The sequence below is a fragment of the Cherax quadricarinatus genome, chromosome 45 (assembly GCF_038502225.1).
Source record: "Cherax quadricarinatus isolate ZL_2023a chromosome 45, ASM3850222v1, whole genome shotgun sequence".
NCBI lineage: Eukaryota > Metazoa > Arthropoda > Malacostraca > Decapoda > Parastacidae > Cherax > Cherax quadricarinatus.
Window position 1 is genome coordinate 10,711,489 of NC_091336.1, and position 15,698 is coordinate 10,727,186.

The following is a 15,698-nucleotide window of genomic DNA, read 5'->3' on the forward strand; positions in this document are numbered from 1 at the left end:
CAAAGATACTAGAGATTAAATTCCATAAAGAAAAGTGGATCAAGGACTTCCAAAAATGACAGCTCAATAAGTAAATTGCACTAGGTCTTGAAAGGCATAAATGACTTGGGCTTACCTCTACTAGCAAATTTTTGTTTTTTAGCTTGTTTTTAATCTGATAATTTTTGCAAAAGGTACTTAATGTTATAAATACTTTATTCCTGGCCTTATTTTTAATGAAAATCTTTGTTTTGCAGTTGTATTGTTTGCAGTGAGTGCAGTCTATTTTGCTGGTGTTATGGTTCGTTTGATGTTGACACTTACTCCTGTGGTCTGTGTATTAGGTGGAATTGCCTTCTCACGCCTCTTTGAAGTCTACTTGAAGGTATGTGCTTATGAAATAATACACATTGCTGTGAAACCTATATTTATTCTTTGAGTTTTTTTTTTTCTGAAAGTCGCTTGCTTTGTACTTGTACCAGTTAAGAGTACATGCAAAAGGTATCTGTCTTAAGCTTGACCAGACTATGAGAAATGCATTTTCTTGAACTGGAGAGGTGTTTTACCTTTTCTTTACAGGAGGAGGAGCAATCTCGTCCACAGAGTGGAGACTCCAGTGATGATGAGGATGAAGGAGAAAAAAATAACAAATATGACAAAGCTGGAAAATTGCGCAAAATGAAGCATGAACAGCAGGTATTTATTAACCATGTTCAATTTTTTCAGCTTTCTCATATACAGTGGTACCCCAAGTTTCAGCCATAATTTGTTTCAGAAGGCTGTTCGAGTGCCGTTACCAAACAAATTTGTTCCCATAAAGAATAATGTAAATTAGATTAATCCGTTTCAGACCCCAAAAAATACGCTTAAAAAACACTTACAATAATAAACTTGCATAATTGTTTGAGTTGGGAGCTGTACAAAACTCGGGGTACCACTGTATGTTTTGCTCTTTGGCACACGTAAGTCCATATTTATTATAGGTGTACTTCATAGATTATTTTGATGGTAACAAAATAAATGTGCTTTTTTTTATAATTACCATAAATGCAAAAACTCTTAGGGAAGAAGATATGTAAATGTGAGTATTGTGGATAATTCTGATAGCACAATGTGCCATGGTAGAGCAGAATGGTTGATACTTGCGTTGTTTTATGAAGGTGTTAATTAGGGAAAAGGGATAGAATGGTAGGAAGTTTTTGTTGATAAATCTAAAAGGTAATTATGTAAATGTTTTTAGTGTTGAGGCAGAAGCAGAGAATAAGATTAATTTAGGTAGAGGCACTTAATTAGGCCAGTGTAATTGACCAGGCACTCAGCAAGGATGCCTGGGCCTCCTGCTGGACTGCTTGGCCAGAACCCTCAAAACCAATTACAGATATGTCGCAGTATTGTATGCAGGGGCCAGCTCTTGAATTTTATATAGGAGTGGCTTCCGAGTAGCAATGTGGTTGGAAGAGGGAGCTAAGGGAATTGTTTTGAAGCAGTATTATTTTCTGTTTTGGTGGGCTTTGGAGGCTGATGGAATTTTGGGGGCTTCAGCCCCCCTTGTTTTCTTTTGGTCATGTCCCTGATGGTATAACCTCTAAAAATAGCACATCTCTACTGAGACTAACCATAAAATTATTGAATTACTTTAACAAATATAAAATTTGTAAATCAATTTTTTTGTCAGGCAAGCAATGATGGCCTAGGTGTCAACATACGTAGTATGGTGATTGTGGCAGTATTGATGATCCTCATGATGTTCTCCGTCCACTGCACATGGGTCACTTCCAATGCTTATTCTTCACCTTCAATAGTTCTAGCATCATACAGCCAAGATGGGTCAGTTGATCATGTACTGTTTTCCCCTAGTTCGTATATTTTAATTAACTGTGCAATTTGCTCTTTACATGTTTAATGTGTGAAATAAGACTTTTTTTTTTTTTCTGAAGGTTTAGCTATTTTCTCTTTAATACCAATGGGATGTAATTTTCTATTTGAAATTAGCTCTTGGCTGCTGCTCAATCAAAAAACATTATCATATTTGTTTGAACTCGCTGTCATTCATTGTTTAGGCCCCGTGGCTTTTACCCATGCCCTTTGCCATAGTGTGTTTTTGTTTAATCCTTTCTCCTTTACTCCAATGATGTAGTCTAGCTCACATTTTCTTTGGAGCTCCTTCCTCTCCAATCAAGCCTCAGTCTTGATATACAGTATTGTAGGTTCTCATCACACCAATACTACATACTCTAGAATGATTTACACACATTGTAGGAGTAGAGCTCTGCTTGTAGTCTTTCATCTTAAGATTATGTTCATTTTTTTTTTTTTCAACAAGTCGGCCGTCTCCCACCGAGGCAGGGTGACCCAAAAAAGAAAAAATCCCCAAAAAGAAAATACTTTCATCATTATTCAACACTTTCACCACACTCACACATTATCACTGCTTTTGCAGAGGTGCTCAGAATACAACAGTTTAGAAGCATATACGTATAAAGATACACAACATATCCCTCCAAACTGCCAATATCCCAAACCCCTCCTTTAAAGTGCAGGCATTGTACTTCCCATTTCCAGGACTCAAGTCCGACTATATGAAAATAACCGGTTTCCCTGAATCCCTTCACTAAATATTACCCTGCTCACACTCCAACAGATCGTCAGGTCCCAAGTATCATTCGTCTCCATTCACTCCTATCTAACACACTCACACACGCTTGCTGGAAGTCCAAGTCCCTCGGCCACAAAACCTCCTTTACCCCCTCTCTCCAACCCTTTCGAGGATGACCCCTACCCCTCCTTCCTTCCCCTATAGATTTATATGCTTTCCATGTCATTCTACTTTGATCCATTCTCTCTAAATGACCAAACCACCTCAACAACCCCTCTTCTGCCCTCTGACTAATGCTTTTATTAACTCCACACCTTCTCCTAATTTCCACACTCCGAATTTTCTGCATAATATTTACACCACACATTGCCCTTAGACAGGACATCTCCACTGCCTCCAACCGTCTCCTCGCTGCTGCATTTACCACCCATGCTTCACATCCATTATGTTCATATAAAATTTTAATATTTTTTTCTTTAGGTTCATCGTTTCTAATCACCAAAATTTTCTGTTAAGCTTATTATATATTTCCTTGTATTTAATATTTCTTTCCCTGTATGTTGGTAAAAAAAAAAAAAAGAATCTCTGCTCTTCTGCTAGAAAATTTTCAGTATCTGGGTGTTTTTTTCCTCTGAATTCAGCATTCTCTTTTGCTGTTAGAAAATGTCTTTTCATAGGAAACTTTCAGGTACCTCAGTTTTTTGTTCATCTTTTCTTTAGTTGTACTCCATCCAGTAACAATGTAAAGTGATTTGTTTCCATAGGCAATACAGTATTAAATTTTTTGTATTATTCATGCTGAAGATAAAAACATAATCCAACCTTTCTGGCTCATTTCCTCTTGATCTTGTTTATTCTTTAATGGTGCCTTAGGAAGTCCTGCATTAATGATTTGAGCATCTTGCTCTTCTCTTGGGACACTGTGGGATCTCATTTTTCCCAGTTTACATCGCCATGATTTAATTCTATCACTGGTTTAACTTAACGTTTGCCGCCTCTATTTTTTCAGTGCAGTTGCTACACTCTTATTTCAATCTCTTTGGTTACTTTGTAGTAGATTGTTGAACATGGTAGGATTTGAGCCAGCTATATATTCGGAGAAGTCATTTTAGTCTAGAATTGATATTTCTTAACTTTTTTTTTTCTTCTTCTTCAACAAGTCAGCCATCTCCCACCTAGGCAGGGTGATGCAAAAAGAAAAAAAATCCCAAAAACTAAAATACTTTGATCATCATTCAACACTTTCACCTCACTCATACATAATCACTGTTTTTGCAGAGGCGCCCAGATACAACAGTTTAGAAACACATATAAAGATACAATATAAAAAGTGACCTGAAATAAAGACAGTATCAGGGGCCCCAATTATATATATACCATCTTATTACACATCCCACCAAACTGCCAATATCCCAAACCCCTCCTTTAAAGTGCAGGCATTGTACTTCCCATTTCCAGAACTCAAGTCTGGCTATATAAAAATAACCGGTTTCCCTGAACCCCTTCACTAAACATTACCCTGCTCACACTCCAACAGCTTGTCAGGTCCCAAAAACCATTCACTCCTATCTAACACGTTCAGGCACGCTTGCTGGAAGTCCAAACCCCTCGCCGACAAAACCTCCTTTACTCCCTCCCTCCAACCTTTTCGTGGATGACCCCTATCCCGCCTTCCTTCCCCTGCAGATTTATACGCTCTCCATGTCATTCTACTTTGATCCATTCTCTCTAAATGGCCAAACCACCTCCACAACCCCTCTTCAGCCCTCTGACTAATACTTTTATTAACTTCACAGTTTCTCCTAATTTCCACACTTCGAATTCTCTGCATAATATTTACACCACACATTGCCCTTGGACGGGATATCTCCACTGCCTCCAACCACATCCTCGCTGCAGCATTTATAACCCAAGCTTCATACCCATATAAGAGTGTTGGTACCACTATACTTTCATACATTCCCTTCTTTGCTTCCACTGATAACGTTTTTTGTCTCTACATATACCTCAACGCACCACTCGCCTTTTTTTCCTCATCAATTCTATGGTTAACCTCATCTTTTATAAACCCATCCATTGACATATCAACTCCCACATATCTGAAAATATTCGCTTCTTCCATACTCCTCTCCAATGTGATAGTAGGTTGGTAGACGGCAACCACCCAGGGAGGTACTACCGTCCTACCAAGTGAGTTGAAAACGAAAGCCTGTAATTGTTTTACATGATGGTAGGATTGCTGGTGTCTTTTGTCTCGTAAATATGCAAGATTACAGGTACGTCTTGCTACTTCTGCTCACACTTAGGTCTCACTAAACATACATGTATATGTTTGTTTATACACACACATCTGAGTTTTCTTTGATTTTATCTTAATAGTTCTTGTTCTTATTACTTTTCCTTTTATATCCATGGCAAAGTGGAATGAGAATCTTTCCTCCGTAAGCCATGCATGTTGTAAGTCAACTAAAATGCCAGGAAAAAATGGGCTAGTAACCCCTTTTCCTGTAATAATTATTAAAATGAATAAAAAGAAAATTGTCTACGTGGGATGTCTGAATGTGTGTCGATGTTGTGCAAATGATAAGAAAGAGATGATTGTGGATGTTATGAATGAGAAGAAGCTGGATGTCCTGGCTTTAAGTGAAAGAAAGCTGAAGGGGGTGGGAGAGTTTCAGTGGAGAGGAATAAATGGGATTAGGTCAGGGGTTTCAAATAGTTAGAGCTAAAGAAGGAGTAGTAATTATGATGATTGATAAGCTATGGCAGGAAAAGAGGGACTATAAATGTACTAATTCAAGGATTATGTGGAGTAAAATAGAGGTTGGATGTGAAAAGTGGGTTATAGTAAGTGTATATGCACCTGGATAAGAGAGAATTGTAGAGGAGAGAGATTTTGAGAAATGTTGTGTGAATGTGTGGGGAGTTTTGAACCAAGTGTGAGAGTACTTGTGGTTGGGGATTTCAGTGCTAAAGTGGGTAAAAATGTTGTGGAGGGAGTAGTAGGTAAATTTGGGGTGCCAGGGGTAAATGAAAATGGGGAGCCTTAATTGAACTATGTGCAGAAAGAGGTTTGGTAATAAATAATAAATATTTTATGAAAAAGAGGATAAATATACAAGGTATGATATAGCACGTAATGAAAGTAGTTAATTATGTATTGGTGGATAAAAGGTTGATAGGCTCCAGGATGTACACGTTTAAAGAGGGGCAACTGATATATCGGATCATTATCTAGTTGTAGCTGCAGTTAGAGTAAGAGGTAGATGGGACAAGAGGAAAATGGCAACAAGCAAGAGGGAGGTGAAAGTGTATAAACTAAGGGAGGAGTAAGTTTGGGTGAGATATAAGCAACTATTGGCAGAAAGGTGGGCTGGTGCAAGTATGAGTAGTGGGGTGGATGGGTTGAAGAGGGTTGGAATAGTTTTAAAAATGCAGTATTAGAATGTGGAGCAGAAGTTTGTGGTTATAGGAGGGTGGGTGCAGAAGGAAAGAGGAGTGATTGGTGGAATGATGAGGTAAAGGGTGTGATAAGAGAAAAAGGTAGCTTATGAGAGGTTTTTACAAAGCAGAAGTGTTATAAGAAGAGTAGAGTATATGAAAATTAAAAGAAAGGTGAAGAGAGTGGTGAGAGAGTGCAGGACAGCGGGTGATAGTGGGAGAGGCACTGTCAGGAAATTTTAATGAAAATAAGAAAAAAATTTGGAGTTAAAAAAGTTAAGAAACCCTAGGGAACGAATGGATTTCAGTTAAAAACAGAGTAGGAAAGTTAGTAGATGGGGAGATGGTTGTATTGGGTAGATGGCGAGAATATTTTGAGGGACTTTTAAATGTCGACGAAGAAAGGAAGGCGGTTATTTCATGTACTGGCCAGGGAGGTATACCATCTTTTAGGAGTGAAGAAGAGCAGGATGTAAGTGTGGGGAGGTGCGTGAGGCTTTACGTAGAATGAAAGGGGGTAAAGCAGCTGGAACTGATCGGATCATGACAGAAATGTTAAAAGCAGGGGGGAAATAGTGTTGAAGTGGTTGGTATTTTTGTTTAATAAATGTATGTGGGAGACGTCCGACTTGTTGAAAAAAAAAAATGTATGAAAGAGGGTAAGGTACCTAGGGATTGGCAGAGAGCTTGTATGTATAGTCCTTTTATATAAAGGAAAAAAGGTGAGTGGTGCATTGAGGTATATGTGGAGACCAAAAATGTTATATATGGAGGCAAAGAAGGGAATGTATGAAAGTACAGTGAACCCCCGCATAATGATATTAATCCGTTCATGAGAGCTCATTGTTATGCGAATGAATTTTCCCCATAAGAAATAATGGAAATCAAATTAATCCGTGCAAGACACCCAAAAGTATGAAAAAAATTTTTTTTACAACATGAAATATACATTTTCCTACGCACAAAGAGAAGGATACATGCACAATAGTAGAGTAGTACATGCACAGTATATATTGTGCATGTACTACTCTACTAAATGAAGAATAAATGACACTTACCTTTATTGAAGATGCAGCAATGACTGATGAGACAGTGTGTCCTGGGAGTGCCTTTTCCTCCTGAGTACTGTAGGTCCTGTTTGGCATTTTCTTCCAGAACAGGCCTTATCACACTGTGTATGCCACTACGATTCTTAAATCTCTCAAACCAACCTTTGCTGGCTTTAAATTCACCAATATGAGCACTAGTTCCAGGCGTTTTTCCACGTTCACCTGGGTGTTAGTCGACTGGTGTGGGTTGCATCCTGGGAGACAAGATTAAGGACCCCAATGGAAATAAGTTAGAGAGTCCTCGATGATGCACTGACTTTCTTGGGTTATCCTGGGTGGCTAACCCTCCGGGATTAATCGTTTCTCGGTAATTGTTTCACGTTAAGTCACACCAACAACACTCCACATCTTCGAGTAATACAGCTGATGGTGGTGCAGCAACAACAACAGCTGTGGTGCAGCTGACCATGGTGCAGCAGCAGCTGCGGTGCAGCAACAGCTGACTGGTCCAATTTATCAGCTGACCGTGGTGCAGCAGCAGCTGACTGTGGTACGATAGTATTTATCACCCTTCTTACCACAGGGTTGGCACTAGAAGCTTTCTTTGGGCCCATGGTGGCTTATTTAGCAGTTACAAGCACTATAAATAATGGAATAATACAAAATGTATCGAATGTATGCATGCAACCGGCCACCCTGGCTTGTAAACAATGACGGCAAGGCAGGCACTCAGGCTGGATGGACAGGTTCAGGACGAGTCATGTTCAGAAACAGCTGATGGTGCAACAGCAGCTGACCGTGGTCCAGCAGCAGCTGACTGATCCAGCAGCAGCTGACTGATCCAGCAACAGCTGACTGATCCAGCAACAGCTGACTGGTCCAGCAACAGCTGACTGGTCCAGCAACAGCTGACTGGTCCAGCAACAGCTGACTGGTCCAGCAACAGCTGACTGGTCCAGCAACAGCTGACTGGTCCAGCAACAGCTGACTGGTCCAGCAACAGCTGACTGGTCCAGCAACAGCTGACTGGTCCAGCAACAGCTGACTGGTCCAGCAACAGCTGACTGGTCCAGCAACAGCTGACTGGTCCAGCAACAGCTGACTGGTCCAGCAACAGCTGACTGGTCCAGCAACAGCTGACTGGTCCAGCAACAGCTGACTGGACCAGCAACAGCTGACTGGTCCAGCAACAGCTGATCGTGGTGCAGCAGCAGCTAACTGATCCAGCAACAGCTGACTGGTCCAGCAACAGCTGATCGTGGTGCAGCAGCAGCTGACTGATCCAGCAACAGCTGATCGTGGTGCAGCAGCAGATTACTGATTCAGCAACAGCTGACTGGTCGAACAACAGCTGATCGTGGTGCAGAAGCAGCTGACTGATCCAGCAACAGCTGACTTGTCCAGCAACAGCTGATCGAGGTGCTGCAGCAGCTGACTGATCCAGCAACAGCTGACTGGTCAAGCAACAGCTGACCGTGGTGCAGCAGCAGCTGACTGTGGTATGATAGTATTTCTCACCCTTTTTACCACTGGGTTAGCACTAGAGGCTTTCTTGGGGCCCATGGTCACTTATTTTGCAGATGAAATCACCAAAAACGCTGTAATACGAAATGTTCCGATTGTATGCTTGGATGTTACCGCGGAGGCTGGCTTGTAAACAATGCCACCGGCGGAACATGTGAAGCTGGCTCAGGCCGCACATTAGAAGCATCTCAGACGAATAGCGTTGAGTGAGTTTTTTAGCGGAATGCGAGGCAAAATTTTAGTGATAAAGTGTATCGGTATGCGGATTTAACGTTATGTGATGCCAATGGTATGCGAAGGTTCACTGTATAGTAGTACCAACACTCTTGTATGGGTGTGAAGCTTGGGTTGTAAATGCTGCAGCAAGGAGGCAGTTGGAGGCAGTGGAGATGTCTTGTCTAAGGGCAATGTGTGGTGTAAATATTATGTAGAAAATTCGGAGTGTGGAAATTAGGAGAGGGTGTGGAGTTAATAAAAGTATTAGTCAGAGGGCTGAAGAGGGGTTGTTGAGGCGGTTTGGCCATTTAGAATGGATCAAAGCAGAATGACATGGAGAGCGTATAAATCTGTAGGGATAGGAAGGCGGGGTAGGGGTCATCCTCGAAAAGGTTGGAGGGAGGGGGTAAAGGAGGTTTTGTGGGCGAGGGGCTTGGACTTCCAGCAAGCGTGCTTGAGCGTGTAATAGGAGTGAATGGAGATGAATGGTATTTGGGACCTGACGAACTGTTTAGTGTGAGCAGGGTAATATTTAGTGAAGGGATTCAGGGAAACCTGTTATTTTATATAACCGGACTTGAGTCCTGGAAATAGGAAGTACAATGCCTGCTCTTTAACCCTTTCAGGGTTTCGGCCATACTAGTACGGCTTACGAGCCAGGGTTTTCGACGTACTAGTACGCCTAAATTCTAGCGCCCTCAAATCTAGTGAGAGAAAGCTGGTAGGCCTACATATGAAAGAATGGGTCTATGTGGTCAGTGTGCATGGTATAAAAAAATCCTGCGGCACAGTGCGTAATGAGAAAAAAAAAACTGACAGTGTTTTTGGATTAAAACGGCGACTTTGCACTGTATTTTCGTATGATATTTATTGTTGTATTCTAGTTTTCCTGGTCTCATTTTATAGAATGGAAGACATATTACAGAAATTGAGATGATTTTGACTGGTTTTACAAAGAAAAGTACCTTGAAATTGAGCTCAAAGTAGCAGAAATGTTTGATTTTTACCAAAGTTCAAAAAGTAAACAAATCATGTTATGCATCCAATACATGTCAACTGGTGAGTCTAATATTCTTTCACAAATGCGGTGATATTATTTATACCATTTCTACACCAATGCAGTAGTCTGCATAACAGTAAATCTTCTATTTTTTTGTGAGAACAAAAATTCAAAGTGGAAAGCAAAAGAATGTAAGAGGGGCCTGGGGACGTGACTAATGAACAGAGGAAATGTTATTTTAGTGCCAGGAATGTCTCTCTTGTTTATTCTGGACCCTATTTGGAAATTGGCATTTGAAATTTGTGTGAAATTGGCAAAATTGCTAAATTCTGACCACTGTATTGGATAGTTGAAATCAGTAAATGGGTGGTTTCTTGTACTCATTCGATAGAAAAAAAATGGAGTTCTAGCGAAATATTTGATTTTTGTTGGGAAGTACATTGGAATTGGCCGAAAATAGGGCTCAAAGTGGGCAAAATCACCGATGCGTAAACATCGTCGAGACCGCTAACTTCGCGAGAGTATAATTCCGTAAGTTTTCCATCAAATTTCATACTTTTGGTGTCATTATGATCGAGAAAAGATTCTCTATCTTTTCATAACAAAAGAATAATTTTTTTTTTAATTTGGCCGACCCTGAGAGCAAGTCTCTGAGAGGGCCTGTCGACCCTGAAAGGGTTAAAGGAGGGGTTTAGGATATTGGCAGTTTTGAGGGATATGTTGTGTATCTTTATACATATATACCTCTAAACTGTTGTATTCTGAAAATCTCTGCAAAAAGTGATTGTGTGAGTGTGGTGAAAGTGTTGAATGATGAAAATATTTTCTTTTTGGGGATTTTCTTTTTGGGTCACCCTGCCTCGGTGGGAGATGGCTGACTTGTTAAAAAAAAAAAAAATTGCCTTGCTCGTATCTGTGTTCACTTTCAACTTTCTACTTTTACACCCCCTCCCAGATTTGTCCACTAACCTTTGCAACTTTTCTTTAGAATCACCCATAAGCACAGTATCATCAGCAAAAACATTTCAATCTGCTTTTAATAATAAGTGCTGCTACTCTTATCCTTTATCCTTTACTTTCCTGAAATATCTCTTGGGGGGAAAAATGTACTTTATTATTTCATTTAATCTGGTGTCTGTAATTGCAATGAGGTGTAGGATTACCATTACAATTTTCTTGCAACTCTTGGGATACATTTTTAATTATTTTTGTATATATTCCTTTAACATTCCTATTTGGCATGTCTGTTTTTTAAGCTAGGAAAGCTTGATTTCTTGTGTGGCTTGTGATTGCTTTGGTTTGGTAAAATAATTGTGGGAATTGAAGGAGGGGGGTTAAAAGGAAAGGTGGAGAGGTGAGCTTTTGGTCTGTAGTAAAATTTGTGCTTTAGTAGCGTGTAGGTGTGTGTGAGTGAGTTAAGGATAACGCTACAGCAATTTTTTAATTACCCAATACTCATGCTTGTGGTATCAAGTGCTTAATTTGTCAATATTCTATAACTTAGTAAAGAAAAACCTAGTATGCATCATTCATTTTTCCAAGGTAAGGAGGATGAAGGAAGAGTAAAACATAAAATATTTTGTGAAAAAATTTAGCATTAATGTCTGACAAGTGAGAGTCCTAGAGTTATTGACCCAATAATCAGATTTTGCTACATTCTTTATTTACAGGAGCAGACAAATTTTGGATGATTTTCGTGAGGCTTACTATTGGTTGGCGCAAAACACTGACACTGATGCACGAGTGATGTCCTGGTGGGATTATGGCTACCAGATTGCTGGGATGGCAAATAGAACTACTCTAGTCGATAATAATACTTGGAATAATTCACACATAGCCCTGGTAGGAAAGGCCATGTCCTCCAATGAAACTGCTGCTTATGATATAATGACCGCACTAGATGTGGACTATGTACTTGTGATATTTGGTGGAGTCATTGGATACTCGGGTGATGATATCAACAAGTTCCTCTGGATGGTGAGGATTGCTGAGGGAGAACATCCAAAAGATATCAAAGTAAGTGAGGAAAAAGTTGTAATTAAGTTGACTTTAAATTAAACTTATTCAACTGAGGTACATAGAATAAATAGACATAGCATTGATGAATCCACACCTAATCTTCAAACTCTTTGCCCAATATTTACACCATACATTGCTCTCCTTGCTGCAACATTTAGAACCCATGGTTCTCACCCACACAGCTGTGTTGGTACCACTAAATTTTATGATTTTATGTATGATGGGCTGATGTGTCATAATTAGTGAAGTAAGGAGGGACAGGTAGCCCCACCACATGCTCTGGTAATCTACTGTCATCATTAATAGTCTTGCACCATCTCCCACATTTTTCTTTTTCTTGGTTATTTTATCAAATCCATTTATTTCTTTGTACATTTTGGTATAAAATTAATTTGTAATTGAAATTGGGTACTACTGGCAACAGGGAAAGAAGTTCATATATTTTGTCCTGTTTTTAAATGTTTTCATAAGAACATAAGAAAGGAGGAACACTGCAGCAGGCCTGTTGGCCCATACTAGGCAGGTTTTCAGACAAGCTAAGTTTACCCTGAAATATCCAACCATCTTTCAAAAATGTAAAGGTGTGCCTTTATATTCATTAGCTGTAAGGGCATCCAGCTGACCATGAGCCAGTTCATTGGTGTATGGCTTAGAAATCACCCATTGTATTTGGAAAAACTTATACTTGATCTCCACATTTGTGGTGTTGAGTAGTTGCAGAATTTATAAAATATAGTATATTGTTATGTAGTATCTTCAAAAGTATAATCTCCCAACTTTTCAGGAGAGTGATTATTTTACTGATCGTGGAGAGTTTAGAGTGGATTCCCAAGGTTCATCAACACTCTTAAATTGTCTCATGTACAAGCTATCTTACTATAGATTTGGAGAATTGAAGGTGAGTTGCTTGTTTAGTTTAACATGCCTAAATTTGTGTATCAGTACTATACAGTACATGTATTTATGTACATTTATCAGCCACATTTTAAAATTAAAATTGTTCTTATAGGATTACTGGCACTTCTTGTAAGAAATTATATTTCTCTTAAACTTTGATATGGTAAAACTGTGGATTATTCAGTGCAAAGAGTCATATAGGTTTTAATATTTTTTGTTCATTAATTGTGAGACAGGCAGTCTGTCTAATTGTACTTGCTTAAAATGAATACTTATCAAGATTGCATGAAGTCTGAGTTTGAGAATGTTGCATGTGCACAGTATTACAGTGGAACCTCAGTTTTCATATTATTCCCTATAAAATGTATTTTTTTGTTACTATTTCCCATAAGAAATAATGTAAATCCAATTAATCCATTCTAGACACCCAAAAATATTAACAAAAAATATATTTTATAGAGAATAACTATTTTTCTTTTTGGGGATTTTCTTTATTTTTGGGTCACCCTGCCTCGGTGGGAGACAGCCTACTTGTTAAAAAAAAACAAAAGTTTTACATACAAACTAGGGCATACAGACACCAAGGTTCCTCTGTAATATGGAATGAAAAGGTAAGGGCATAGGCAGATTTCCAATTCTTCTACATTTGGTTGAGCATAATACTGTAGGTCCCATTACTTACAGCATTAATACAAGCTTAACCCTTTCAGGGTCCAGAGGCCAAATTTCAAAGTGTACACCAGTGTCCAAGAATTTTCAAAAAATAATTTTGTTATTTTTTCTTATGAAATGGTAGAGAATCTTTTTCTGAATGTAATAAAACAAAAAGTACGAAATTTGATGGAAAATTGATTAAATTATGCTCTCGCGAATTTTGATGTGCCAGCGATACTTAGGCATCGGCGATTTTGCCGACTTTGACTCCCATTTTAGGCCAATTACCTTATTCCAGTCGACCAAATTCTTGGCTATTTCACTAGTATTACTTCTGTTCTATTGATTGAGCACAAGAAATTGCCAACTCAACTGTTTCAACTGCAAAATAAAGTGATTGGAAATTGGTAATTTGGCCAATTTAGTGTAAAGTTCAAAATATTCCAATTTAAAAATAGGGTCCAGAATAAACAATGCAGGCATTCCTGGCACTAAACTAACATTTTCTCTGTTCATTAGTTAGGTTTTCAGGCTTTACAAATGAATTTTTATTCAAACCAAAAACATAGAAGATTTACTGTCATGCAATATTGTAATAATTGTATAAACAATATCAACACATTTGTGAACGTATATTAGACCCACCAGCTGGTGTGTATTAGACGTGTGAGGTCATTTGTTTACTCTTGAACATCGGCAAAAATTTAACATTTCCGCTACTTTGAGCTCGGTTTCAGGCCATTTTCAGTACTAAAACCAGTCAAAATCATCTTTATTTCTGTAATATATCTTCCATTCTATCAAAAGAGACCAAGAAATCGCAGATACAATTGTAAAAAACATACGAAAAAACAAAGCAAAGTTGCTGTTTTAATCGACAATTACAGTCTGTTTTCTCTCTCTCATTATGCACTGTGTGCTGCAGGATTTGTTTTATGTGGTGCACACATACCACATAGATGTATTCTCTCATATCTAGGCCCAAATTTACCGCTCACAGCTTATCAGAGCGAACTGAGCTCATGGCGTAGATCTACGGTTTGGACCCTCGTGTAAAGCTGTAGATCTATGGCACGGACCCTGAAAGGGTTAAAATGGTTTGGAATTCTGAACCTGTTATATTAGGAAATGTGTTCCTTAGCTGTTTTATTCCATATTTAATTTTTTTAATTATTTTTAACATTGAAATTATAAGACTGTCAAGTAAATACTCAAGAGTTCTTATCTTTATCCTTCCATTTAAGAAACTATATATCTACAGTTCTTGACAAATCTTTACCAAGAAATGAGAGATACGTGTGAATAATATGCATATGATAAAAAAGATAACAGGCAGTAATTATTATAATTCATCTTTAACAAAACTGTAATTATTGGGTTGTCAATTATTTAGCAGTCCCTGCTAAACAGATGTAAACTCTCCACTCATTGATGAAATGAACATGAGCAAAGTATAATTTTTTTTTTTTCTCAACAAGTCGGCAGTCTCCCACCAAGGCAGGGTGACGCAAAAAAGAAAGAAAATCCCCAAAAAGAAAATACTTTCATCATCATTCAACACTTTCACCACACTCACACATTATCACTGTTTTTGCAGAGGTGCTCAGAATACAACAGTTTAGAAGCATATATGTATAAAGATACACAACATATCCCTCCAAACTGCCAATATTCCAAACCCCTCCTTTAAAGTGCAGGCATTGTACTTCCCATTTCCAGGACTCAAGTCCGACTATTTGAAAATAACCGGTTTCCCTGAATCCCTTCACTAAATATTACCCTGCTCACACTCCAACAGATCGTCAGGTCTCAAGTACCATTCGTCTCCATTCACTCCTATCTAACACGCTCACGCACGCTTGCTGGAAGTCCAAGCCCCTCGCCCACAAAACCTCCTTTACCCCCTCTCTCCAACCCTTTCGAGGATGACCCCTACCCCGCCTTCCTTCCCCTATAGATTTATATGCTTTCCATGTCATTCTACTTTGATCCATTCTCTCTAAATGACCAAACCATCTCAACAACCCCTCTTCTGCCCTCTGACTAATACTTTTATTAACTCCACACCTTTTCCTAATTTCCACACTCCGAATTTTCTGCATAATATTTACACCACACATTGCCCTTAAACAGGACATCACCACTGCCTCCAACTGTCTCCTTGCTGCTGCATTTACCACCCAAGCTTCACACCCATATAAGAGTGTTGGTACTACTATACTTTCATAGATTCCCTTCTTTACCTCCATAGATAATGTTTTTTGACTCCACATATACCTCAACACACCACTCACCTTTTTTCCCTCATCAATTCTATGATTAA

The 15,698-nt window shown here is 38.9% G+C and overlaps 1 protein-coding gene across 2 annotated transcripts in view; it reads left to right on the forward strand.

The window, feature by feature from the left end:
• Nucleotides 1–15,698, forward strand: part of Stt3B (catalytic subunit 3B of the oligosaccharyltransferase complex) — a 103,898-nt gene that overhangs the window by 23,619 nt on the left and 64,581 nt on the right. For both annotated transcript variants that reach the window (XM_053785195.2, XM_070094282.1), the window contains exons 7-11: nt 237–364; nt 559–675; nt 1,655–1,806; nt 11,476–11,821; nt 12,609–12,722. In XM_053785195.2, coding sequence (XP_053641170.2) covers nt 237–364; nt 559–675; nt 1,655–1,806; nt 11,476–11,821; nt 12,609–12,722 — 857 coding nt within the window. The remainder of the gene's footprint in view (nt 1–236; nt 365–558; nt 676–1,654; nt 1,807–11,475; nt 11,822–12,608; nt 12,723–15,698) is intronic.